Source organism: Passer domesticus, unplaced genomic scaffold (assembly GCF_036417665.1).
Source record: "Passer domesticus isolate bPasDom1 unplaced genomic scaffold, bPasDom1.hap1 HAP1_SCAFFOLD_63, whole genome shotgun sequence".
Lineage (NCBI taxonomy): Eukaryota > Metazoa > Chordata > Aves > Passeriformes > Passeridae > Passer > Passer domesticus.
The window spans coordinates 623,203-651,022 of NW_026990166.1; the positions used below are offsets into that span (position 1 = coordinate 623,203).

The following is a 27,820-nucleotide window of genomic DNA, read 5'->3' on the forward strand; positions in this document are numbered from 1 at the left end:
CACAGCGTTGTCAGCAGGAGGTTTTCCTGGTGCCCACAAGGCCTCAGCGTCCAGAGCAGCTCTTGGCGTGCTCCTTGCAGGAGGATCACCTCGTCTGAGTTGTTCTCAGATTACGGCCGGTGTCCTTTTGTTTCTCTATTTTCTTGCACAGTCCTTGGACTGGTGCAAGTGTCCTGTTTTACCCCTTTTTACTTGCATAGTCTCAGGACTTGTGCAAGTGTCCTGTTTTTCCCCTTTTTACTTGCACAGTCTCAGGACTTGTGCAAGTGTCCTGTTTTACCCCTTTTTACTTGCACAGTCTCAGGACTTGTGCAAGTGTCCTGTTTTTCCCCTTTTTACTTGCACAGTCTCAGGACTTGTGCAAGTGTCCTGTTTTGCCCCTTTTTTACTTGCACAGTCTCAGGACTTGTGGAAGTGTCCTGTTTTACCCCTTGTTACTTGCACAGTCTCAGGACTTGTGCAAGTGTCCTGTTTTACCCCTTTTTACTTGCACAGTCTCAGGACTTGTGCAAGTGTCCTGTTTTACCCCTTTTTTACTTGCACAGTCTCAGGACTTGTGCAAGTGTCCTGTTTTTCTCCTTTTTACTTGCACAGTCTCAGGACTTGTGCAAGTGTCCTGTTTTCCCCCTTTTTACTTGCACAGTCCCGGGACTTGTGCAAGTGGGGATTTTTTCCATTGTTGTTTCCTGGCCTACGGACTCGAGCAGCCCTGCTCAAAGGATGGAGCGAGTCCGTAGAGCAGTCAGAAGCGCCTTTTCATTGGCGGCTTCTCGGAAAGCTTTTCTTCGTTTGGCTGGTAAATAGAAGTTGTTTTTCCCCTTGGGGCAGCACGTTGGAACAAAAATGGCATAAAGATGCCATTTGTTTGGTAAAGCTCCTGTCAAGAGCTTCCGCTGGAGACGGGGGTGTCTCTTGCCCAGCAGGGTGTAGGAACCTCCAAAATGCAGACTGGGAGAGCTTTGCAGGCATCCTCCTAAAAACTATGCAGGTCTCTCCAGAACTGAGGAAAAGCATCTTTTGATTGCATTCCATCCTTCAAGGATGTGCCTGTCTAACTGGACCCCCTCTGTGTGCTCCAAGAGCCATTGGCTCTGAGCTGCAGGGCAAACTGCCGAGCACTTGGTGTGTGCTCCTGAAGCCCAGAGCTGGGCCTGTGCTGAGGCCCAACAGAACTGCAAGTGCTGAGAGGGGTTTGGTGGAAGGTTTTGTAGGGAATTGTTTACGGCAAGCACATGGCACATGCTACATGCAATTTACAAAAAGAAAAAGCAAGTCCAGGAAAGAGAGGAGAAAAAAGCTGCTTTAGCTGCAGGCTCGAAAATGAGCTCCAATGTAGGCACTGCCTGCTAAGGAACAATTTGCATCTTCAAGGCCAAGTTTCTAGTTCCTTAGTGGCAATGCCGAGCAAAAGGTAGACACAGCCTAGGGTATTGGCCTGCAGTCTTGCTTGCTGTGTTAAAGAAGTGTTGCTCCTGGAGGGATGTTGTGAAAGGAGAATGCTCTCTGCTTGGGTGGGCTTGTTCTGTGGGATTCCTCCGCACAAACAGTTTTCTAACAGCACCTGGTTCATTTTCCCTTGCCCCCGGCAGCTCGCCTCAGAGGTGGAAGGAGTCAAGCGCGCGCTTCGGTGAGTGGGACGGGCACCCTTGACATTCCTGGTGTCTGAGGAGTGTGGAGAAAGCTGTGGGCTTGGCCTGTTGCAGTACAGTGTCAGCCTGGCAAGCTGAAAGAAAGTCCACATCAGCATCTGCATGAACACTACCAGAAGGATTCCATCCCTTTCCTCCTTTTCCACTGAGGAGGTTTTAACTAATGAAAGTCAAGCTTTGCAGACAGGAGGCTGCATGCTGATTGTAGCCAGCCTGAAATATCTCCTGCAGAAGCATGCACAATCCCGTTTAAACATTAGACTTATCAGCCCTTTTTAATTGAGTTTTAATGCCTGAGTATCTCACTTTTATCCAAATTCATGACTTGTGCTTAGGACAGCTGGGAATAGAGCTCAGAAGAAATCAGGTTCTAAATGACAGGTGACTCCCTGTCCCTCACACTGCTGCCTGTCTGCAGAGCACCACAGCAGCAGCAGAACCTCCTCTGGCTCGCTCTCTGCCTCCAGAGGCTAAAGGGGACACAAAGGACAACAAACCTCTAGGTGTTGTCAGTCCAGGGCCTGAGCATCCTGCAGCAATCAGTGGCAGCTTTGGTTGGTTGAGTGCAAAGCTTTGGGGCAGTGCAGAGCTGCAAGTTTCCGAGCAGGCAGCCCTTGCCCTTTGTGGCTGAGGATGCTGGGGGCTGGAGTCCTGCCATGACCTCACTCTTCAGCCCAGCCACTGACCCGTGGGAAATGGCATCTGAAAATTGACATGCAGGCATCGTTTTCCTGGCATTCTCACAGGGACTGTGAACTTCCCTTGGTGTCAGAGAAGCGGTAGCATGATGTCCTTTAGTGCTACTGGTGTGGAAGTCAGCCCCTTTGTGCACAGAGTCTGTGCAGGCTCCCTGCTGTCAGCAGAGAGAGGTCCCCAGGTGCAGTTCACAGCCTTGTGGGGTGCCGAGGAGCCGCTGTTGCCTGCAGGGACCCACCCCTCTCCACGCCCTATCTAGGTAGCTACAGGCACTGCTTCCACTGCCCCCTTAACTTTGACATGACCCAAGTGTGTTGAGGAGACTCCTGAGCAGCTCTGCATGGCAGAGACAAAATCTGTCTGTGAAGGGCTGGAATGCAGTTCCTGTTGGCTGCTCTTGAAGGCCTGAAATCCTGAGGGGAAGCCACTTGAGCAGAGCTGAGCAGGGAAATGTTCCCTGCTTCTACTCAGATACTCCCTGAACAACTCCAGGGTTAGCTGGGACATAAACACCACATCAACACCACATAAACAGCCCCACACAACAGCTTTTGCCTTCAGGTGAGCTGCTGCTTGCTGCTTCTGCCAGCTCTCAGGAGCCAACTTCCCTGCTCCTGATTGCTTGTTTGTGCTTTTTCCCTGCCTATTCCTTGCAGGTTCCGCTAGGAGAGGATCTTGCCAGTCAGGACTCCTGGGCCCAGGCAGGAAAGGCGGAGCGGCAGGAGAGCACGGACGGAGTGCACGGCGCCCAGGAGTTCAGGTGTGTGTTGAGCTTTCTCGCTTTCGCTGAGCAGGGGTGGGCGTTGCTGGGCTTTAGGAGGCCCAGTGTCAAAGGACAAATTTGGCTTTCTCCTTGTTGGACTTGCTGAGCACAGACGGGGGAAGGCAGCCCAGGGCAGGTCTGGCTGCTGAGCAACCTAGAGCACAGATGCCTCCTGGGACTCACTCCTTAAACCTTGACAAAAAGCATTCCAAACTAGACCAGAGTAAAAGCAAGGGAGGATCAGGCTGGGCTTAAGGAGAGCAAAGCATTGACCTGCAAAGGCAGTCATGCAGCATAACAAGTGTCTCAGAGAGCTTGTGTAGATTGCACCCCTGGAAATTCAGAACCCCAGCTGGATGGGGCCTTGAGCAGCCTGTCCAGATGCTGACCCCAAGTGCTTGGAACTGAAGACTGGGCTAGAGGCTTCCTGCGATCTCTGCCAGCCTAACCATCCTTTGATAACTGGATTGGAAAATCATCCCCACCTCCTCCCCAAGCTATGGCTTGCAGGCTCTTTCCTTGTTTCACTAGTGAAAGCAAGAGTAATTGTGGCAGTACTCATCTCGACTTAGCAAGCATGTCTTAGCCAAAGAAGAACTTTTGCAAGTCCAGTATCCACCGTAATCAGAAAGGAGTGTAAGAGCTAGCAGGCAGGAAGCTGTTACTCAACTGAGAGTACCTGAGCTTTCTGGAAGTGTTCTGTGGCTTCTGGAAGCTTGTTTGACTTCCTCAGTGGTGACTTTCACCTACATAAACAACAAAGAGAGATGCTGGTCTAGGGAGGGAATTGCAGCATTCACTTGAGGGGGAAGTAGAGGGCTGTTGGAAGCCCCTGAGACTGCCTTGTGTGGGACATGGTATGCAGTCCTGGTCTTGCAAGGAGACTGTGTTGCAATTAAAGGCTTGTTTGTCTGTCTGCTTGCCGTAGGTGGAAGGAGTTGGCTGCATTTGAGAGAAAGCGCCACTCCTCACTAGAGAGGGTGTCTGAAGTGGCGGCAGCGACAGCGGAGGAATGGCAGCCTCAGAGGGATCTGCTGAAGGAAGCGGTTCCTCTGGCAGTGCCAAAGGTATGCTCACCTTGTTCCTAGGCAGCACTTGTGGGAGAGGGATTTGTCCTAGCAAGACCCCCCCGAATGCTGCTTCTGGCAGCAAGCTGAGACCGAGCCTGTGTTGTTGTTGTTGTTCCTCTTGAAAAATGGTGCCCCTCCACTGCCAGGTTTTCCGGCGGCAGCGGCCAGCCCACAGGGGCCTGGAGAAGCTGCTGCAGGAGTTCTCCCGCCAAGGGCACACCCTGTCCCAGGTGTGCAGAGAGAAGGCGGTGATGGCACAGGAGAACGCTGCCCTGGAAGCCCGACTGGCAGCCACGGAGCGGGACCTGCGAGGCCTTTCAGAGCAGCTGGCAGAGGCCAGGTAAAGGCAGGGAGGAGACCCTGGGTGGGACATTACTGAAGGTCTGTAGTTACAAAGGTGGTGAGCATTATGTCAGGATTTACTGCCTGCTCTGTGCTCTCCAGATGTTTGTCGGACAGAGAAACAAAGAGATACAAGCAAAAAGAGAAGGATACTGTGATGTGAATATTACTTTTCTGCCAGCTCAAGCTCTCAAAGCATTTTTTGGGTGCCTGCTTGGGACCCCTTGCACATTCCTGTGACAAGTGCAAAGCAAGCCAACTTGGCACTGAATTGAGGACCAGGGACACTGTGCAGATGTTTGCTGAAACCAGAAGTTTCCCTCTGGTTTTGCTTTCTCCTTCAGTGCATCTGACCATCAATCTTTGCTTGCCAAGTTGTTTGACATGGGGTTTTTGGAATTCAAGGCTCTTAGATGTGAATGTTGTGAGTAGGGTGCTGACGCTTCAGGTGAAGCTGGAGGGTCATGCTGAAAATCTTGAGAGCCTGCAGAGCTGACTCCTGTGAAGGATGGTGCAGAACCTAGAACTGCTTACAAAGAGCAGCAGCAGCAGAAGGGAAAGGTCTTGTGACTTCTTGACAGTGTCTGGGGATTCTTGCTGCGCACTGATTCTTTCCCACTTGTCCAGCCACCTCTGTAACCTGTCAAGGATCTTTTTGGCTGGTCCTTTTTCCTTTTTAAAGAGTGCCCAGATATTTGGGCACTGCTGGCTTAGTTAGCCAAACATAAAGGTAGCAAGTGGTCTTGTTCATCCAATTCCAGTAATTTAATTGGCCGGATATCTGTCCCTCCTCCTAGTGAGTTCTTGTGCAGATAGAAACCTACTTCTGGTTTCCTACTCATGCTGCTAGAAGTCAAAGGTTTTGCTATATGGTTTGGTGAATGCCTTTAGTCCCTTTTACTTAGAGAGTGCCTGGCCAACAAAGTACCTATACATCCACTATGAATGGCATGAAGCATTGAGGAGTCAGCCAGAAGAGCCCTGTTCTGTCCTGCACCTGCAGAGTGACTTGGAAGTGCTGATGAGCTCAGGGCTGTGAGCAAAGGCTGGGCTTTTGTCCCTTTGCAGATACTTGGTGGGCACACCCGTGTGTGATAGGTCAGGCAACAGCAATTTCAGCTTTGGTTGCTGAGACCAAACTGAGCTGGGCTAGGTCATGAGGAAAGGCTGCCCAGTCACCTGGAGGGGCCTGCTTTGCTATGTAAAGTGGCAAAATAGTCCTGCTGTATCTGAGTTTCCATGCAAGCCATTTTCCATACTAAGGTGTAGGGATCTTAAGGCACATCTTACTGGAGAAGCTGCCCCTGTGTGCCAGGAGCAATTGCTCTTCATCTTCACGCCTTGTAGGTCAGAGAAGGAGAGCCTGCAAAGCAGCCTGCTGGAGGCACAGCAGCACATATGGGAGCTGGAGATGGCCAGGAGCCGTGTGGAAGCCCAAGTGTGCAGGGCCAGGCAGGCCAAGGAGGCGATACTGGGTGAGAGCCTGGTGTGCTTTGTTTCTGCTGATGGCCCTGCCCAGTGCAGTGGCTGCGAAGGCAGCTCTGTGCCCAGGGCTTCTGAGCAGTGAAGCAGCTGAGGGCAGGTCCCTCCTTGCCTGAAACTGGAAGGGCTTAAGGCCAGCAGATTGCTCTGCTTGTGCAGTGTCTGACTGCTGCTGTGTGTAATGTTTGCAGAGGATGTGAGGGGCCTTCGTTGTGAGCTGCTGGCTGTAAGAGCTCTCAGCCAGCAGCAATGTGAAGACATGGCTGAACAGCTGCGCTGGGCACAAGAGCAGTGCTGCAAGGCTCTGAGACTCTGGCAGTCTGCCCAGGAAGAGGAAAAAATGAATCTCATGCAAGAACTGGTAAGAAACAAGAGGCCCCTGAAGATTTCAGGCAGGTTTGGTGGCCTGGCTAAGCAGAAGAGCAGCCTGAGTATGTGACATGGCCACAAGCATCTGCTGTAGGCCAGACGTTGCTGGGCCAGGCAGCAGGGGCCTTCAAGGGCTCATACTTGAAGGCCTGTGAAGAGCCAGAGGATAATGCTGGGACAGTATATGCATGCACAGGTTGAGGATGGGCATCAGCCAAGTTCCCCAAGAGGCTGGGTGATCGCCACCCAAAGCATGCAGAGAAGGGGCAGGATCTTCCCCACAGCCTTGTGCCATGCAGCAGGCGGCTGCTGACCTTGCTGCCAACTGCAGTCCCAGCAACTGGCTTCCTTGCTTTCTGTCCATGGGAGGCCATGGTGGACAGATGTCTTTGGGCCTGAATCATATACAAGAGGCCCTGTGTTGCTGGTATTTCAGCTGGTGGCCTGCCTTGTGACTGGATCATCGAGGCGCTGGCCTCATCCTCATCCTGCAGTCCATGTGCAGCTCTTCCTTGATCAAAGGGCAGGGGCAATGTGAGCACAGAGCCTCTGAGAACAGGCAGAAATGCTGAGGAGAGAGGGGCTAGAAAACGGGCAGCCATGAGAGCAGGGAAGGAAGGTGGCATCTCCTTCCTTCCACCTGCTGACACTCCCTCTACATTTTGGGTTAGAACAGCATTGCTGGAGGGCACAAAGTCACAACTCATGTGCACTTTCCAGGTGGGGGGGGTTGTTGGAGGGATGAAGCTTCCATTTCTTTCTATGGGGAGCATTGCTTGGACTTCATCAGGAAGTGTCTGTTCCCCTCATCAGGAGAGACAACTGGAAGAGCAGCATGTGGAGGCACGGAAGCAGCTGGAGGAATGGGCAAACTTCCTGGCAGAGGTACAGAGGGAGCAGGAGAAAAGGCTGCTTGAGATGAAGGGGGAAATTGCCGTCATGCAAGCTGAAGAAAAAAAGCTACTAAGCAGAGGCAGTCAAGAGGCACAGAGTGTGGAAAGAGAGTTTGTGTGCTGTTTTGGACTCCTCTGGGCTCCTTATGGGCACTGCTTCCCTGGGCACTGTCTGTCTGGGTGGCATTGTGTCCTGGTTTAGGGCAAGTTTGGGAGATAACCCCCAAAGGGGCTTCTCTACAAAAGCAGATTCAATTGCCCCTGCCCCCTCTAACCTGTTCGGGAGAAAATATCTCCTTGGAGAAAAAGTGGAAAGAAACCTGTTATTAAACAATAGAACCCAAACAATATTAAACAATAAAACTTCTCACTGCTCCAAAGAAAGCAAACTCAGAACAGTCCCCTCCCCGGGTTGCAGCTCGGCTCACTCAGTCTTTGACCAGTCTCTGGTGCTGGAAACGCCGCGGCCCAGGCCTGGCCAGGGGGCCACAGGTGGAGCTGCCGGTGCTCTTCTGGGTGTTCAGTCCAGAGCAGGCTTGAACAGGTCCAAGAAAAAAGGAAAAAAATCACAGTCCAGGGAACTTCTTTGCCTCAGCTAGCTAAAACTAACTAAAAGCAGAAAAAAAGGGGAAAAGGAGCACAGTCCGGCTGTCTGTCCATCCGCAGACAACACAGTCCAGGAGCAGGAATGTGGAGGAGTGAGAGCAGTCTGAAAACAAACTTCGCGCTTCTTCCCTCCCCTCTTCACTGTCTGGAAGAGAGTCTTAAAGGTGTAAAACTTATTATTCAGTATAAACAGAACAAGACAATTGGGGATAAAAGCATCATATAGTCAACCCAGGACACAGCAGAGCACTGAGACCTTTTCCCTGACAGGAAGCGACCCTTTCAGTGAACTTTGAACAGGTCCTGATTTGGCTCTCTAGTGGGGCCAGAAATGATTGGATACTAAGCATGGGTGTGCATCTGCCCCTCCTCCCCCATTCCTGGCCATGGCATGGGGGCCCTGGAGCAAGTTGGGCAGGCAGAGACCTTGCAGAGAGCAGCAGGGCAGGGAGCTCTGCTGAACTTCCTAAATGGCAGTGAGGCTGAGATGATGGATGTGTGGGAGCTGGAGAGCAGCGAGCATCCCGAGAGCTCAGCAGCAGCATCTGGGCTCCAAGGCTGCTGGGGAAGTGTAGGAGGGAAGGGCAGCAGCAGAAGGAATGAGGGGCTTGAGACAAGCAGGTTTGGACATGCTGCAGAATGGCTTTGTGGGGATTTGGCTGGAGATCAGCACTGGCTGTGCGACACATTAGGGGCAGGGAGAGAAGAGTGATCTAAACCCACTGCCATGGCATCCAAAAGGCCAGGGGAGGCAGTGGCACCCCAGAACACCTTGATGTCAAACATGTGGATGCCAGCTGGGAATGTAGTCGCATTTCCAGGGAAGTGAGAAGGTGGGGAGAGCTCAGAAATGTGGGACATGGTCTCTCCCAGTTCCCTTTGCATTCCCAATCCTGTGCCAAGCTGCTGCATCAGTTTGACTTTTCCTACCAGGTCCCAGTTAAGAGCATTGATAAAATTCTTGAGGCATCAAAGGGGGCAAGTGTGGATGATTGATCTGAGCACTGTGTTCTACTCTTTCCAGACCTCCTTGCTGTGCTCCACTGGCGGGGAAATGAAGAAGAGACAATTGGGAAAATCTTTAATCCCCCGTCTGTGCAAGGCAGGAATTCCCCCTGTGGGCAGTGCTGCTGGGTCTGTGCACAGCTCTCCCCAGATGGAATTGCAGGAGTCCCAGGAGATGAGGTAAGCCAAGGTGTCTGCTGCTCCAGTGTGCTCTTCACCTCACTCTTCCCATCTCCTGTGGTGATTTGGCACAGTCTCCCATGTATTTAGGCAAACCTCTGAATATTCCGCATTTTGCCCATCCAATGTCAAACCCAAGAGCAATGCCCCAAGAGCAGAGGTGGTGCTGGGGAAGAGGAGGCAGGGCTTCAAAACATGTCAGAATGGGTCCCCTGCTGGACTTGGCTGTTACTTCAGCCAGAGCTTGGCCAGTTCTGTGTGATTCCAGCAACTGAAAGCTTAAGGACAATAAATCATATTTGGGTTTATGTGTTACAATTCCTCCTTCGTCACAGTGACCATGCTAAGAAGCTTTGCCTCCTTGCATGGTACACCCATTCTCTCCCTTCTCCTTCTAGCTCCTCATATGTTTTTTTGTCCTCCATTTTCTTCAGGGCAAGACCCAGCAGCAGAAGCCAAGAGAAGACCCCGGAGCATGCAAGTATGTACAGGGCATGTCTGTCCTAAAATGATCATTGGGATCTTGACTCAGAGGTGACACTTGGAAAGCTTTGATAAAACACATTCATTTAAAGATATCTTTAAATTAATTTCATTTTCTTGATGGGCTCAGTGGACTGTCCCAGAGCCCAATGACTGGGAGTGTTCTCTGGCAGTGCAGTGAAAATTCCTCCAGTGTGAAATGCTGAGTGGCAGGAGCTGGAGGGATACCTTGGCTCCTGGATGTGCTGTGCAGGAAGAGGAAACATTCCTCTCCTTCTTGCACATGCCTTTTATCTCCCTGCAGCCTTTCTTGTGTCAAAATTAGAGTAGAAAATGAAGGAATTTAGTATGAAATGAGAAATGTTTCCACTCCTTCCTCCTGCTTTTGAAGGAGTAAACCATTCCTTGAGGTAGTTTCTGGTCTGAACCCTTTGAGATTTGATGGAGATTCATGGATTTTTGGTCTGCACTTGGTTATTCCTTGTTTTGCACTGTATGGAATAGGCATACCTCCTATGATGGAAAGTCCTTTTGAATTTTCCAGTGAAGGAGAAGGAGACTTCCAAATGGCTGCAGCCTAGGCAGGGTGTGAGTTTGTCATCCTCTGACAGCACAAGGCCAAAGCCACCTGTGGCAGGTTCCCAATGACAAATCTCTTCCCTGGCTGTCTGTGCCTGTGTCAGTGCTGCAGGCTGAGGCTGGGGAGGAGATGCCTCCTGCCTTGTTCCTGTCCCTGCCTTGCCTGATCCCAGACAAGTGGAATTATGCCAGACAAAATGCAGTCTCTGGCACCTCTGGGTCATCCACTGCTTTCAAGGTCTAAGCCTCAATGACACTGTTGTAGTTCCTTTGGCATCTCTGGTTGTGTAATGATAGGAGAGATGAGACTTGGAGAAGTAATTCTGCTGATGCAGAAAGAGGGATCAGATCCCCTGGTCCCTTTGCTCAGGGTTTGTTCTGCCACATCCTGAGTATGGCACCTTTGGAATAACTCCTTAATTGTGTATATGCAACTGCAATGCTTACTGCAGCTAGGGAGTAGTAGTCCTCAGTAAGTAAATGACATTTTTTATGGATTAATTCTGGACTATAAATCACTTCTGTCATTCATCCTTTCCGGTCTTTCTTTTGTTACTGACCCAATCATTCTGCAGGGTGATAGAATCCAGTTTTAAGACAGGTATATCTCTCATAGTGCTTGACTGCTACATTTTTTTATCCTCTGTGAAACCATGTGAAGAATTAGTTCTCCTAGTTCTACCAGCTCTGTTGGGGAGTGTTTCAGAATGACCAGCCATCAGCTATTTCTATTAAGGACATTTTGAATTGTCAATATCAGCCAAGATCAAAATTATTTTGAGCTAGGTCATGTTTATTTGGGTTTGGATGTCTCTGCTGAAAAGAAAGCAGAGAATAAACCCCTGGAATGAGGAAGGAGAGCAAAAGTGGAACTTTTGGATGAGCACTTTGTTCCCTGCAATACAGGATTGCAGAATACTGGGCACATCTAATGAGGAAAGCAAAGCTTCTTTTGCTTCCAACACGTGGTGCCAGAGATTTACAGGAACCTTTGCTTCCATTCCCAGGCCTCTCACTGAGTCAGGCCAAGGAGACAGATCATCCCAGCAGTCCTGGTCTTAGGAGTGACAAGGAGCGGAGGGACAGCTTTGGAAAGGTAAGGGATAAGAACAGGGATGAGCAGACTTCCTTTCCAGTGGCTGTTTAGTGCTTGGCCCAAAATGCCACTGAAAATCATAATCTTCCACTCCTTGGGGGATGGGGATTCTCTTGGGAATGTATTTGACAGCTACATAGCAATTGCTTGGCTATTTCCAGTAGTGCCAAGGTGTCTGGTTTGGAGATGGTGCTAAGGTCACGCCAGAAGCATTCTTTATGTGCAAAGGCTGGTTTAGAGAAGTTTGGAATGGCAGATCATGCTAGACATCAGTGAATGTGGGAGAAGTGCATCCTTGGATGCAGAGAAGCAAAGACTCTAATGTTGAGTGTAAGCAAGGCTGCAAACTAAAATGGGAGAGTTTGCTTTTTCCTGGTTACCTTTGTGGCTGTATCTCACAGCCCTCTCATTCTCATGTTTTCTGCTCATTAACATCAGCATTTGTGCAACTTGTTTTCACAAGACTCCTCCTTTTGGTCTGCTGGCCTCAGAGACCAAGTCCTTCAGAGCTGAGTCCTTCAGAAGCCAGGAAGTGAGAAACAGCTGCAATTCCTGGCCATGAGTGTTAAGCAACAGCCATTGCCCCTCCTTGCTGGTTATTGCACATGGTTTTCATTCTTCTGCCATGGCCTGTAGGAACTGCACTGCCTGCTCACTGTCATGTGAGCTCTTCATCTGTCTTGGAGCACTCCTATGACTTTCATGCTTCAAGCAGGGCTTCCTGACATAGGTTGCAGTTGCAGCAGTGTGAGGTTGTGGCAGTGAAGTGTGTTCCACCTCACTGTGTGTAATTGCCAAGGTGAGCATGGGAGACATTCCTCTGAAACTATTGGAATGGATATGGAGCTGCATGGAAGACTGTGGCACTCTGTGCACTCTGTGCTCCTGATGAGATGTTGTGTCTGCTTGGTGTGTCTCTGCTTACAGTCTGTGATGTGTTTCCATTGCACCTAGACCCACGCTGAATTGTGCAGGTTGGCTAAAGAGAACTTAGAGCTGAAGAAAATGGAGATTTTGATGGAAGAGATGAAGAGGAGACAAAATGAAAAATCCTTGCAACTTCCTCCAGAGACATTTGAGCCTGGGGATGCAGCTGAAGCAAGTAAGTGGTGGCTACACTTGTAGTGGTCCTTTTTGACCACTTGCTTGCACTTTGCACAATGTTGCAATCAGACTGGCGGGGCTGTTCTGCTTGCATATGAGTAAGAAGCTTGCATTAGGATTTAATTCTGTTTCCTAAAGAAAAATAGAGAGACATGAAGTGTCTTGCCCATGGCCTCATTGAGTCAGTAACAGAATATTAGCTTCCCACCTCCACTTGTAAAGTCTTTCAGAGTAGAAAATTCTGTCTTGCAAAGTACACTGGGACTTCAGACTCTCTCCTGGAGAGCAGCCTCCAGGGAAGGTGAGGCCAAAAGGATGCTTTTCAACCAGGCTGCAACCTGGAAGGAACAAAATTCCATTCCTTCTGATGAAAACACCAGAGATCCTTCTCCTGCCGCTCCCTGCTGAGGAGCTGGCGCTGTAGAGCTGTGCTGAAGCCCCAGGCAGTGCTTGTGTTGTAGCCCCAGGAGCAAGCAGCATTCCCAACTGAATCCTGGCTGAGGGGCTCAGCCTGCAGGGCCGTGAGCGCTGCCCGAGGGCGGCAGCGGGGCCCTCAGGGGCAGCACTCAGCCCGAGGGCATCACACCAGGCTATCTGCACTTTGGTAACTTCCCTGCCTGCCTCTGGAACAGGAGAACAAAAGCAAAGCAATACTGGGTTTTCCTTGTTTCTTGGGAGAAACGTCACTGCAGTTTGCTTTTAAACTAGAAGAGGGCAGATTTACATTAGATATTAAGGAGAATTTTTTCTTAAATGAAGGGGATGAAAAGCTGGCAGGATTTGCCAAAGGAAGCTGTTGTTGGTCTATCCTTGAAGGTGTTCAAGGCCAGTTTACGTAGGGCTCTGACGAACCTGATCTAGACAACGTCCCTGCTCACAGGGGTTGGACTAGATGGTGGTTAAAGGTGCCTTCCAGCCCAAACTTCTCTGGGATTCTGTGATCACTGTCCCATGTTAGTGTGCCATTGTTATACTTGAAGTTCTTTGGGACAACAAAGAATGTTACCCAGCTCTAGCAACTTCTCTGGCCTTTTCCATCGTCACCCTGTCCAGAACTCACCACTTACAGGCTCCTCTTTGGTCCCTGCAGGCTTCAGCCTACCACCTATCAATGGCACAGTTTCCAGTGTACAGAGAAAAGACCCCGGTAGCGCCATGAAGAAAACGGTCGTGAGAAAGCAGGACACGGTGCCCTTACAGCCCAGTACGCCCACCCTCCCTGGAGATGGCAGCTTCCCACGCAGCTCCTCGGGTAAGCCTGCTCCATGGCAGCATTTTCCTGCAGGGGTTTGTCCTTGCAAAAGGAGCACGAACTGCCTCCTGCCTCAGCCAGCACAGCTGGGATCTTGGGTCCATAGTCTGTAATGAGAATGAACAGCAAATCTACTTTGGAGTTACTCCAGCTTGGTAGTCTAGAATATTTGAAGTCAATGGAAACAGAGGCACTGTCAGGTGTGAAGGGTCAGGTGTGGCTGTTCCCTGGTTGTTGCTCCCTGGGGATTGAGCTGGGCCCAGCAGGGCTGGGTTCTTCAGGCTTGGCTTGGTGCTGTCACGAGGCAGCTGCAGGTCTCTCCTCAGGGACTTGCCAAGAGCCCCTGTCCTCAGGACTGTGGGAAATCAGGGTGCTGAGACAAGAGGGGCACCTGAGGGGTTCCCTGCTGGGCTGGCCAGTCCTGCTGTTGGCACTGCCTGGCAGGGAGTGGGAGCTCTGCGGCCTCAGGAACCTGCCGCTGGCTGTGGCACCTGTGGCACTTGGAGCTGGGGCTGTGGGGCAATTGTCAGGTTTAGCCTGGAGCTGTGCTCAGCTGGGGAGGCTGAGAGAAAGCAGGGAGCCCCAGGATCCAGAGAGCAGGGAAGTCTGTGCCCCAGTGGCAGTGTGTGCCACAGGGAACCCTGGCTGGGAGATGGGCTGCAGGCCGCTCCATGGCGGGTGCCTTGCCCGGGCCTGCAGCGCCCATGGCCGACCCTGTCCTTGCAGAGACCTCGCAGACAGCCACTGGTGCCCAGCGCCAAGAGGAGCCGCTCCGTGGGCACAGGCAGAAGGACAGAGCCTTTTCGGACCCACAGCAGGCCTTGCAGGAGGCACTGTCCTTGCTGGGCAGCGACGACTGGTAAGAAAGGCCCCATCACTCTGTGTCCCTCTTGGCATTAAGGTCGGTCAGAAGTGTGTCTTGCTGGTGCCTCTGAGCCCCGAGAGCCCAGAGGGCCAAAGGGCACTGCTGAAACCACTGTGGAGCTGTGAGAGGATAAAGATGGAGAGAAGCCTTTTCTTGGCCTTGCTCTGCAGCACTGCTCCAACTGCAGCAGGTCCATGCTGTTTCCTGGCTTTGGCTGCTGCTCCATGGAGCTTCAAAGGAAATGCTGAGGGAAGAGAGAAAGCTGTGGGACGAGATGCTTTGCTGGCTGAAGGCAGAAGCAGGATGGCAGCAGTTTTGAGTGTAGAGATTTGGGTGCCTTGGGCCACTGGCCCAGTGGGACTGAGTAAGATTCCTCTCTGCTCCCACTGCTGACAGCAATGGCAGGGACTCCTGCATGTGAGTCCCAGAAGGTGCTCCAGGCAGCTCCTCTTTTTGAGAAATGGACTGAGTTGTGCCTTCAGGTCCCTCTGCCTGCCATTACTCCTGAAGGGCTCATGGCAGAAGAGAAGGAAAGAGAAATAAAATCCTCTGGGAATCTTGCACATTTGCAATTCAACTTTTCCTTCTCAAGGAATCATACGGGCTTGAGATATTTTGTCAATACTCACAATGTGTCCCAAAACTCTACACAGACAGAAGGAGGCCCAGAGGTGATACCCTTACAAATGTTAGGTGATATTGGTTGTCTTTTTGATGTCTGGGTTAGCATCCACTCACTGGTGGATGCTTCATTCTCACAGGGATAAGCATGAAAAATTAGCCACGTTGCATCTCCTTGTGCAGTCTCCTTTGCTTTGCCCTTTCTCTTCTGCTTTCTCTTCCCCATTTCTCTTTGATGCCCTGGGAGGTGCAGAGAGCTTCTGCAGGTGTGGGGGTCCAGATGACACTCAGGGGTGCCCGTGGGATCAGTTGCCAGCCCTGGCTGCAGCCCTGATGCCTCACACACCTTCCTGTAGCTGAGGGCCTGCACAAAGCAAGTGCTGAGAGATGGAGTTGTTTGCCCCTTTTCAATAACACTTTGCTGTTGTGGGCATTGTTTTAGGTCGGAGTGTTCTGGGAAAAGCCAGAGTTTTAACAGTTCTTGCCCAGGGGTGGAATCTTAATCTTCTGGGGCATCCTGCTACTTTTTTGGGGAACGTGTGAGGTGGAGTGGGTGACACACAGGCCTCGATTGTAGAGTGGAAACTCAGCTCCAGAGTGCCAGTGCAGACTCTCAGTGCTGAACTGCCTGCTGGGGCTGCTAAAGAAGGAAAATGTCCCAGTAACAGCCCAATGGGACTGTGTCTCAGGGACAGGTACGGGGAGGTGACAAGAACCAGCAGCATGGCCTGGCCTCACAGCTTCTAGGAAGCAGTGATGACAGAGGGACTTCATAGCAGAGATTTTCAGAAAGGTCACAAATGAAGACTCTGAAAGCCCTCTCTTTGCCTCTTGGATTTGTGTATGCTTTTGACAGCCACAACATCCTGTGGCAATGTGTTCCACGATTTCATTAAATACTCCTTGAAAAGCACCTGCCATGCTTTGACTGAGCTGCCAGCCTGGTGATTTCAGAGGGTGCTGCCAAGTGCTTGGGTAGAGAGAAAAATCAATCTTTTTTGTACTTGCCTTTCAGGGAACAGAAGAAGAAGGGACTCTTGAACATCACACTGCTGGCTGAGTCCCATTCAGAAGTCCTGCTCTGTCGACTTCGTGAGATTTGCTTGGCAGTTACCAGTGAGGTGAGAACATTGCTCTGAATTGTCCCCCATACTTGATACACAGCTTGTAGAGTAGAATATGTGCTTGTTCATCTCCATGTGTGCTCAGGGACTGCCTTCATTTCTGGTTTTAGACCTTCTATTTCTAATGTCTGTCAGCTATCTGTAGGATCTGTGTGTACATGTAGCTGTATTTACTGGCAGGTCGGGTATCTGACACTTGTCTGTGAGTGAGGTACCATTATAATGCAAGGCAGAAAAGAGACACTAATGACATGATATACCAGAGTCCCAATCTCTGCTCAAGCTGTAATTGAACACTGCAAATGAGTCTGTAGACCTGAGCCTGTTTTCTGTTTTCTGCCTGGCTGCTTCAGCTATAGGTGTTGCTTTTTTGAACAGGAGCATCTGAATGTTTTATCTTTATGCCTTGTGCCTTTATGGTTTGAAAGCAGCCCTTCCTATATTTTGCTTCTATGTTTTTCAAATAAAAGGGCCTAAAATCAAAGCAGTAGACATTATAGAAGGGTTAAGTGGAACACTTTAGTGAAGCCTATTTTTCATGCCTGCAGTAAGAAGGTGTGTGGGCAGAAAATGGTGCCAGAGTAAGTGCCTTTCTGTGCTTGGGCTCTTCTGCTCCTACTGTGCTTTTATACACAGTAGGACGTGTTGCGATTTCCTGGGAGTCTTGTCTAAGGAAACTGGTTTTCTTTTCAAGGTGATGCTTATGTTTCCCCTCATGACTTCCCCAGGTGACCAACCTCCGGTCCAACGTGTCCTGCTCTGCAATTGTCACTCTGGGAGAGCTCTTTGCGATCTTGGGGAAGGACATGGACTCCGAGGTGGATCAGATTGCTGCAGTCCTTCTCCACATGTTGCGGAACTCACCAGAGTTTATTCAGAAGGCAGCCTGTCAGAGCCTGGGGATGATGGTAGAGAACGTGACTCCTACACGAGCAATGACTGCTCTCATGGACAATGGAGTCAAGTAGGTTCTTCTTCTTTCTGTGATATTCTTGACCTTCTAGTGTGTGGGTGAGGGAAGGGATGACAGAGAGAACAGGAATGGTGGAAGGGAAGGGCCCTGTATCCTGCATCTCCTGTGGACTCAGTGACTTGATTCTCTGATCAACCTCATTTCTCCTTTCTGAGAAATAAGGAGGGTACTTGCTGGGGCATGGAGCACATCAGGGAGAATGTGCTGGGTGTGGCATAGCCTGCACAGCAGGTGCAGCTCCTGCCAAAAGGAGTCTTGTGTGACTGTCCTGGCCTTAGAGCTCTGCTTTCTATTCAAACTGATGTTTCATGTTAGCCCTGAGATGATGGAGCACTTTCCAGGCACCCTCACCGGCTGAGTGCCATGGGACAGCTGAAGCAAATAATGCCTTAAGTGTTGGTGCTGGGCCTGATAGTTTCCAAGAGACAGTCTCTAGAATAGGACAAGCTGCTAAACTGACTGCCACCCTTTCCTCAGCTTTGGAATATGGTAAAGCACTCAGACGTATCCCTTGCCAAGCTTTGCAAAAGAAACAGGCTGCATTGCTGGGTGTTCCTCAACTTCACGGCCCACGGCGTGTTTTCTCTGCATTTGTGTTTTCCCAGGGGTCTGCAGATTTGGGGATGAATGGGTGGAAAGAGCCTCATCCTGCTGCAGCTCTGGGTAGTGGGTGCCCTCTGATGGGTCAGCACGAATTATCCTTAATTTCTAAATAATTCATATGTAATCTATTACTTTAATCTTTCTCCAAGTAAACTTCGGGAAAGAAATTGAGCATCCGATAGTGCAGGGAGACTGAATGCTTCCCTTTTCCATGCAGACAGCCCTTCTGTACAATGCTAACTTTGTGTTTATCTGAGGACAGAACCTTCTACAGGTGTCTGCAGCTGCAGGGAGAAGCCAGGCTCCTTCCCCCAGCACGGACAGGGAGCAGGCTGTGGCCAAGGCCTGTGCTGCTGCTGCTCCTTCTCCCTGTGTCCCAGGGTTTGCTCTCTCCTTCCCAGGAGCCGCTACGTCCCTGCGCGGAAGTGTACGGCCGAACTCCTCCTGTCCTTGATGGAGAAAATGGGAGTCACGAAGCTTGCAGGCACACCCATGGCTGAGAGGCTGGCACAGGTGGCAGGGACACTTGCTCAGGACAGTCACAAGGACACGAGGTAATGATCTTCTTTCACCTCCTAAAACAGGAAAACCGTTTTGTGTTTGGCTTTAAGCTAAAACCAGAAAGAGTGGAAACTCAAGGCAATAATAAGTGACCTCACAGTGTGGCTAAGGGGCACAGAATCATGGAATATGCAGAGTTGGAGGGAACCCATGTGGGTCATGCAGTCCAGCTCCTGGCCATGTGCAGGACAGCCCAAGAGTCACTCCATGTGCCTGAGAGCATTGTCCAAACGCTTCTTGAGCTCTGTCAGGCTTGGTGCTGTGACCACTGCTCTGGGTTGTCTGGGGACATGACTGTACTGGGTAACCTGAGGTTGGCAGCAAGGAGCATTGCCACCTTCCTGTGACACTTGAAAGATTCTTTACTGAGATCACAAGAGCTCTGATTAGCCAGTCCAACAGTTTTGTTTGGCCTTAGGTGCACAAGAGAAAGCCAAAGTGTTGGCTAATGTTCATCATTGAAGGATCCCAAACATCTGTTTCTCATTAACTTAAGACTTCCCTAGAAATATTTTAGAGGTCTTTAGCCAATGTATTCAGTCTTTCTAAACCTCTTCTGCAGATTTCTAGAGTGCTATTATCTGTGGCTCAGTGACCTCCACATTTCTTCTTGAAGAAAATTGTGGTTTCCTAGTGGCAAAATCACCCCAAGCCACCAAAATCCCCTTCCTTTGATGATGAAATTCCCATTAATAGCTGCCAAGAACACCAGAGCAACTAACTGCCCATGTGCATAAAGATAGTATAGAATAATCAAAAGCAAGGATGAGGTGTTTTGTCCTGGCTTCCCTGCCAGTTAAAGGAAGGAAAATGGATGTGCAAGGGCAGCAGAACACTGCTAATAGGCTCTGACAACAAAGCAGATGTGTTTCCCTTGTTGCCTGGGATCCTTTGATCCCACAGAAGCACGCCCCCAGTTTCAGAGAGAAATGGTATTTTTCTGTTGGCCCACATTCTCCTCTTGCCTCTTGTGTTCAGCTGACAGCACTGTGCAGTGTCAAGTGAGGTAAATCTCCCTCTTTGCTGAGTGTAGGTAACGCCTTCTCATGCAAACATTGCACCCGATGAGTTTAAGGCATCAGCCTCTTCTGTTAACACTCTTCCTTTGTTAAATTTTCTTTTGTTTCCTTCCGTCCTTCCTTAGGCATTATGGACAGGAGATGGTGAAGATGTTGCTTAGTAATCAAAAATTTAAAAAGCTTTTGGAACAATCTCTTTCAACGCATGACCTGGAAGATATCCTGAAGAGAATTAAGAAGAAAGTAAGTGCTTGGCAGGACAAATGTCTCCTTTGTGCAAGTATTGCCACTGCTAATAGGAGATCCAACATACCGAATGTGTCTGTATCTCATTCCTCTTTTGCTGAATCATTTTATTCCTGAAAATGAGCTGTTAATCCTCAGCGTGTTCTTCTGCAGACCACAGAGGAACTGTATTCTTAGGGGAAAAGTGGGGTTTTGAATACTTTGAATATGGGTCACAAAGAGGAAAGGGAGAGAGGAGAAAATGGGTTTATATTCATGTGTAAGCCCCCACAGCACTCTCCCTACCCTGCCCTCAGTAAAGCAATTAAGTGACAATAGTGCTTCTGAACTTAACAGAGTCTTTGCAAAAGAGACTCTAAGTCTCTTAGTAGTACCAAGAAAATTTCCAAATATACAAAAGATGTCCAAGTCAATCCTAGTTACTACAATTATTGTCTGTCTTTTAGGAATACTGCCCTGCTGTCAAGCCCTGTGGAGCTGGAAGAAGCTTGGTAAATTCAGCAGCATCCAGTGGAAAATCATTTCTTTGATTGGGAGGGATTTTATTCTTTTTATCTACATTACAGAAGGGAGTGTTTCTTTATGCAGGGGCAGGGAGAATAAGTGTTGAACCAAATCAACTTCCAACACAATGGGCCCACCCCCAAAGAGTCCAGTTCTTTCTGCTGCTTCCTTTAAGACCACTCATTGCCTACCAGTTTGCATAATTCCCATTTATGGTCAAAACTAATAAATTTGGGATTTTAGACAGCAGCTCAGTATGGTAGCACCCATAACCTGCCTTGGGCTACCAAAAACAAAGAGTTGGCATCACTGAATCTCTGGTCTGTTTATTTCTGTAAGTTAGGAAATGTTTCCCTAGGCCTTGGTAGCAGTGATCCTGGTTCTAACTGGTGTTTTAAAGAGGGAATTTCCTAGTTCTATTCTAAAGATTGATGGGGTTTCTCTGTGTCTCTGTAGGGGATGGAAAACAACAAGGCTGAACTCCCACCTGTGCAGGAGCCGGTGAAGAAGAGGAATGATGGCTCCCAGAAGCCCCAGGCCACATCACCTCCTAGCAAACGGTACTGAGCACTTTTGCCAGATGTGACAAAGCCCATGAAAAACTTCACATGCCTCTTCCTCAGGCACATCTTTCTGATTGAGATGACCAGTGCCAAAGATTGTTTCCTTTCCCTACAAATGCTCTAGGATAAAAAATATCTATTTCTGCATTGTGTTGAACACAGTTTCTCTGGAGGGCTTTCCACAAATACTGGGCGACAAAAAGTCACCCATTGCTTGCAGTTCAGATGATCCAGTGCAGTGGCAAGGGCAGGGCTGTGGAGGCTGGGAGAGAGGGCCAAGTCTCTGCTGCCTGACTTGAGACAAGTAAATTCAACCAGGGTTTTTTTTCATCCAAGTGGAGTCCTTTTTAGATGGGTGTTTTAATGAGAAGTCCCAGTCTAGAGGCAGGATGCCATTCCTCAAACAAGCAGTTCCCTTCCATGAGGTTTTGTCTAGATGATTGTTGGTTTTCTTACCCTCAAACAGCAGTACCAAGTTTGAGTAGTAAGGACCAAGACAATTCCTAAGCCATTTTGGTCAACAGGTATCTCAAGGTGGACTTTTTGTCTTGCGATTCCTGTCCTTCCTACAGTTTGCTTGATGGACAGTGTGTTTGGTTTCTTTCGCCCTGTGCTGCAATCAGCATTTAAGACAGGAATTTGGTCCTTGCTGTCTCTTCATGCCAGTGGCAGAGCTACTTGTACTGTTCTCCTCTGACAACAGAGGGGATTTATTTAGCTCTGTCATGCTCAGCGGTGGCAAGAAAGTGACCACATGCCTCAGTAGCATACCCAGCATCTTCCCATTCTCATGGAAGAGACAGGTTGATCCAAGAGGATTATTCCCAGTGGGTTTGTTACGCTGTGCATCTAGTTTCTAGGGAAGCAAATGAAATGTGAGCGTAGTTCTGGGATGTCTGACTTCTGTTTTTCTCTCTGTTACTGATTTTCTGGATCATTTAGCTATGCCCCTGTTCATCTGTTCAGATGCATCTGAGCTACTTTTGCAGATTGTCATGCCTGGTTGTAGAGGCACTTCTCCAGAGTGATGAGTTTCCTTATTGTAAGACACACACATCCCGTATGAGGAGGCATTTAAACTTGGAAGCAGTGTCTCTCTTTCCCCACAAAGCAACGTGGCCTGTGTGTCTTAGAAGCCATCTGAAGCTAGATCAGATGCATCTCATCCTTGGTTTTCCTGCGTGAGCACTGGGAGAATGTGACTTGCAGATTGTTTCCCATAATGATTGTCATGAGGTCCACGTTGTTCTTCACTTCAGAGCCTCATGATTTTCTAGCTTGAAATCACATCATTAGGAAAGCTCCCCAAGATGTTTGGCTCACAATTAACTGAAGGGATTATCAGAAACAGATCCTAATTTGATTTTATTTTCCAGGGCAAAGTCTGCCACTGGTGGACGCCGCCTACGCCGTGCAAGAGCCCAGGTCACATTACCTGCATCTGTGGAAGAAAGGGAGCTGCTCCAGAAGCTTTACCATCTCCTGGAAGCCAAGGCGTTCCAGACACGGATGGAAGGAGTGGCACTCCTCCTAGACCTGTCCAAAACCAGACCCCAGCTCATCTCCACTAACATTGTTCAAGTATGTAGGATACCTTCATTGCTCCTTTCATTTAGCTCCTTTCCCAAGCCTGCAGAAGTAAATTCAATTCAGTGTGTCTTGGCACTATATCCTGGCTGTTTGGGACAGACTGGCCCTTCTTATCCAGACAAATTAATTGAGCTCCAGGCTTCAGGACAAGTTATTTCAGTCCAGCTGTATTTGTCTGGCAGGTGCCTATTGCTGCTGTTCATCAGATGATGGCAGAATTTTCTGCTGGTGTAACCTCTGCTGTCTCCTACTCCCAGTTGGGTTAAGTGGAGGGAATTGAGCCATTGAAGACATGGCAATTATTTTCTAGAGAAAAAATGGGTTTGCATGGGGAAGAGAAGTATCAGGCTGGGTTGGTTTAAACAAAATGTTTTTAAAAGGATACTTCTGTGAACTCCATCTTGTCTTGCACAGGTAAAACTCATTTCCATCCTCGTCCCTATTCCTCTTGGTAAAGATGGTGCTCACCCTTCTTGGGGGGCCTTTTTTTCTCTTTGGAAAGGAAGAAAACAAATAAGGACAGATCCATCCCTTCTCCTCCCTGTAGCTGCTTTTCCCCTTTTTCCAGAAAAGTGTGCCTGATAATGTGGCTGTCAAGGGACTGAACCTGCTGGAATGAGAGCTGTACAGCACATTATATTTCACAAGTCCACCTGTTAGTCAGAGCAATGGTCTGGATCCTGGAAGAGTTGATCTGAGCCCTGCCCTTCTCCAGACACAGGTTCTGAGACAGAGAAAATAAAACTTAGATCTCCTCCAGCCATAGTTTAGGCAAAATCATAGCTGCCCTCAATACTTGAGGCAACTGTATAAAAAAATGGGCATTGTAAACATCTGCTTCCATACTTGTAAAGCAAAGGTAGTCTTTTGAATTAATAAATGGAATTGATTTAATGATTTATAGGTGGAGAGAAACACCATAGGAACTTTTCTGTCCCCACCCAAACCTCTTAAAAACAGATGAAAATCTTTCAAGCAGCATGAGGTTGTGCAACCATTCCAGTGAGTGGCCCACAGGAAAACAGTGAAAATGTGCAAGCAAGGGCTGACCTGAGAGAAAGGATCACTTTCATCTTTTAGATTCCTGAGTGCTCATTTCTACATCGCCTCTTCAAAAAAGGTCATTTTAATCAAGCTTTCATGTTGTTTGTTCTCTTCACAGATTTTTGATTATTTTGGCCTGAGAATCTGTGACACACATAAGAAAGTGAAGCAGAAGGCGCTGGAGGCGCTGGCAGAAATCATAGGACTGCTGCAGGATGCCATGAACCCATTGATGATCCGTTTGGTTGAAGGCATAACAAAGAACCTAAACTCAAAGGATCCCGGGGTTCATGCTGCAGCTATGACGGCACTGGACCAATCTGTTGTGCATTTAGGTAAGGCTGAGCTCTGGCATGGACTCTCCTCACCTGTGTCTCTGTCTCTCCGACACAAGAGAACGCTGAGTGCCTTGGTAGCTGTTGCTGTCTGTGGAATGCTCCAGCTGACACCCACCAGAAGCTGTGCAGGTGCAGTCCTTATGCACCATCCCCAACTGGCTGGAATGTGCAGCAGCATTTCCCAACAGTCCCAGGAGCCCTTGGCTCTGTGCTGCTTGTCTGAAGAGCAAGTCCTGGACTACAGCTTTGCTGCAATTCAGAGGCAAAGGGGTTTTGGAGTTTGCTTGGGCCCCGTCTGACTTGCCAAATGAACAGCTTTGCTGTAGGCATGAAGGGACACCGGCCCATCAGAGCTTCTGCACAGCAGCCACCTGGAAGGCTCTACATTATAGGCAGTAGCTGCCTGTTTTCCACCTTTCTTCTTTGTCTTCTTTTTTCAAAGGGGACCATAGGATTCATCAAGTTCATTTCTTTATAACACATGGGTCAAAATCCATCTGTCAATGATGCCTTGTTCCACACGTTGTTTTGCATGGGACAAGAAGGAAATGGCAAATACCTATAGAGGCAAGGGCAGCTGTAAATTTTTCTGCCACACAGATTGATGTCGGGTCTGAAAATGCCACACTGGGGGAATATGGCTGAACAATGGAGTGTTGAAGAGTCAGGTCTTCAAGGGGAGTTTCCACTTTCTCCACCTCAGCTGCTCTGCGAAGTCATGGACTGCCTCAGTGCCTTTCTGTGTCCCAAGTATAGGCTTCTTCCTTTTGGCTCTGCGATGCAGAACCTTTTCATTGCTTCCATGTGACTGAACTCTCGAGGACCCTGATGTGAAATGTTTTAACATAGCTCCTGATAGAGCAGACAACTTTGGATTTACAAATGTGAAAGGAGAGCTTTTCTTTTGGCATTTTAAACACTGACAAGTAGGCTGGAAGGAAAGAAGAAAAGGATTCAAAAATCAGCAGAAATGGACTTTATTGTATAAAATGGGGTTGCCCCTGCCCTTTCCCTCACCACTGTTCTCTCTCCTGTGCCCTCAGAAGAGTGAATAGAAACGTGTGTTTCACTTGTAGATGAAGTATCACTGATGAAAGAGCTCTGCCACCAATGGAGACGACTGAGTGGCCAAGCTCTGCTGGATGTCATGGAGCGTATCACAGGTACGGCCTCCCCTTCTAAGCCAAGAGGTCTCCGAGGGAGTATTTACAGGGAATGCCAGTGAACAGACAGTAGAGTAGCTCCTCCACATCAGGAGGTGCTGAGCTCTCACTGGGGCCCTTCTCAAGTCCCATAGTGGCCAATGCCTTTAATTGCATTTAAACTCAAATGAAGTCCCATTTTTGAATGGGTACCATAACCCTTTTCCTGCTTAGCCAAATTGGTTTTGGGTACTTTCAGGAGCTTTTTCAATGTTGATGACTGCTGGTGGATTAACAGCATAGAGGAAATGAAGTTTCTTCCACCACAGAATAGTAAATGGCTACTACATAACAGTTTGCCTGATCAGGAAACAAGACTGGTCTCCTGAGCATTTCAGGTTTTGATCTTTCAGCCAAATCTGCCATGCAAGGAGCCTGTTGGTAGTCACTTTTTGTCTGTGTTTGATATAGTTCAGTTCAGAAAATGAGCCGAGAGCAGATTCCAGAGGCAATGTGAGAAAACCCTCGTGTTTTGGATAAATTTCAGTCCCCTGTGTAGCTTTTTTCTGTCTCTATGCCCCTATTTCAGTGCACGTTGTAAGAAGAAATGCTATTAACATTGGGAGGGAAAATGTCATTAAAATGTGGAGATGCTCAAGTGCCGGGGCAAATGCCAGGGCAATGGGTCTGGGTAATTCTCCAAGACACCCTGAGGTTTCTTGGAGGTTTGAAACAGCTCTTTGTTGGAAGCCACAAAAGCATTCTGCCAAAGACACCAGGCTAGTCTCTGGTGGTTCTCATCCAGCTGTCAAGTAGCAGCCATCTCTGGTGGGCTGGAGTTTTGAAGTGTGTTCTAATACTGCCCTTTGCTGTGTGCCACGGAGCAAAGGGGAGAGCCAGATTAGACTTTTGGCCCTTGACATCAAAGTTTCAAAAATGGAATCATTGCTTTTATTAGAAATCTCTCAATTGTCTCTCTAGGGTGCATTTCCAAATCTTCTACGTGGGTTTAGACAACTTGTTAATGGAAATAGAAGGCAATTTGACGTTTCATTCATTGTTCATGCAGAAAGAAATTGTGCAATAATTGAGTAAAGGTACAAAGTCTGCCACAGGTACAAGGCTCTGGTTGGAGATATTAGTCCCGAGGGGTTGGTGGTTGTGTTTCAAGGATGATCAGCGGCTTTGCCCATTTCTGGGTCACGGGGCTGTGTGTGCTTTCACTGATCTTGGCCCGAGAGGCTTCCAAGAAGCAAGAGCAGAGGTAGATCCCTGTTTGCATGGAGGCTGGTGGGTAAGCAGCTGTGTCTCTCTCCCGGCAGTGCTTGTGGAATGGGCTCATGCCAGGAGCCCTGAAGCGGTCGAGCGCTACGCCCTGCCCGTGCTCTGGTCCTGCCTGGAGAACAAGGCGCTGCCTGTGCGAAGCGCCAACGTCTGCGCTGTGGTCACCAAGCTGGCCTGTGCCCTATGTGAGGCACTGGGCAGCCAGATCATTAAGTTTGCTGACAGCACACCTCCACATGTGCAGGAAAACCTCAACAGCCTTCTGGGCTGGTAACGGTTTGATGTTCTCCAGAAAGCGGACAAGTTTCTGAGCTGGACACCACCGGACGTGACTTTTCAGCTGTGCCAGAAATGACAAAATACTAAGGAAGGGTGTGGATCTGCCCCCGCTCTGTTATCACCATTGCCCTTCCTAGTCATGACATGGGGGGCCAGAAGCAACAGCAGACTGATGACAAGGTGAAGATGAAGTATGGATCAGCCTCAAGTGAACCCAGACTGAGGAAAAGGTGAAGACTAAGCATGGATCAGCCTGAAGCAACTGCAGACAGAGGACAAGATGAAGACCAAGCATGGATCTGCCTCACACAGAGGTGAGGTGGGAGCTGGGCCACTCTCTGTTGGGGGGAAGGGTCTTGTGGCAGCCCAGAGAGGCTGTGCACATTGGCAGGGAACAGCTGTGCCCTGCATGTGCCCTGCAATGAGCTGTGCTGCTGGCAGTGCCCTGTGGAGCTGTAGGGCTGCTCAGCTGTGGGGCAGGGAGAGCAGCAGCAGGGTGCATGTGCAGCTGAGCCATGGCTGGAGAGCACAGGGCTCTGGGCTCCCTGCTGTCCCAGGGCAGCCCAGAGGCCAGGCTGTTCCTGTGGCAGCTCTGTGGAAGTGGGGCAGGGTTTTCCCCCTGGTCTGCTTCAAGCTGCAGCCAGCAGGAGCATGTTTCCCTGTGCAGCTCTTTAGAAATTTCCAAGGAATCTGTCCCATGAAATACGGAGCTTCAGATGCTTTAGGTTTGCATTCCAGGCTCTGTTAAACTTTGTGTCTCCACAGATACGACTGGCTACAGTCTTTCCAAGAAGTTTTCTCTGGACATTTCTGATATTCCCTTACCAAGAAAGTCCTTGCCTCCAGTCCAGAAATGCTCTTTCTTCCAAGATCAGGAAGAAGCTGCCAACTGTCCAAAGAATGTTTCAAGAATAGGATTTAGGCTTTAGGATTATCAAGAATAGGATTCATTAAGAATAGGATTCATCAAGAAAAGTATTCATCAACAATAGGATTCATCAAGAATAGGATTCATCAACTATAGGATTCATCAACAATAGGAGTTAGGATTTTGGAATAGGTTTAGGCTTCATAGTTGCAGATGTATCTATGTTCTGATAGTTTTGAATAAATGTGTTTGATTGTATATTTAAATTTTGATGACATATTTTAATTGTATATATTTTATTTTGATGATTTAAAACAACCTAAATGAATCAATTAAATTTAAATAAACCAAAAGAAGAATGTGACACCAGGATCTCCTGGAGATTATGGGAGTGCAGTGTCTCACCACATCCTTTCTTCACTGGGCCTCTCTTCTTCCTCTTTTGCCATGTTTTCTTTGTGTCACTTGTGCTGCTGTTTTTAACTTGTCATGACAACAGGGCCACACATTGACATGTTTGGGGGACAATGGATCCAAAAGATCCTGTATGGTCAAAAGTTTTCTACCTAGATGAGTTCTGTGCTCACCAAAGGCCTGAGCAAAGAAACAAAGAGAAGTGTGCCCAAA

The 27,820-nt window shown here is 48.9% G+C and overlaps 1 protein-coding gene across 1 annotated transcript; it reads left to right on the forward strand.

Moving 5' to 3' along the window:
* LOC135293023 (TOG array regulator of axonemal microtubules protein 2-like) lies at positions 1–27,459 on the forward strand. The gene is made up of 23 exons (XM_064407028.1): positions 1–796; positions 1,590–1,627; positions 3,002–3,105; positions 5,868–5,995; positions 6,194–6,363; positions 7,185–7,256; positions 8,895–9,055; positions 9,490–9,536; positions 11,125–11,213; positions 12,168–12,315; positions 13,408–13,569; positions 14,296–14,428; positions 16,071–16,176; positions 16,908–17,143; positions 18,157–18,309; positions 19,461–19,578; positions 20,028–20,072; positions 20,542–20,645; positions 22,025–22,229; positions 23,401–23,617; positions 24,697–24,783; positions 26,085–26,639; positions 27,091–27,459. The coding sequence occupies exons 1-22, from the start codon at positions 721–723 to the stop codon at positions 26,318–26,320; spliced, it is 2,835 nt and encodes a 944-aa protein (XP_064263098.1). The 5' UTR covers positions 1–720; the 3' UTR covers positions 26,321–26,639; positions 27,091–27,459.
* Positions 27,460–27,820: the final 361 nt, after the last annotated feature.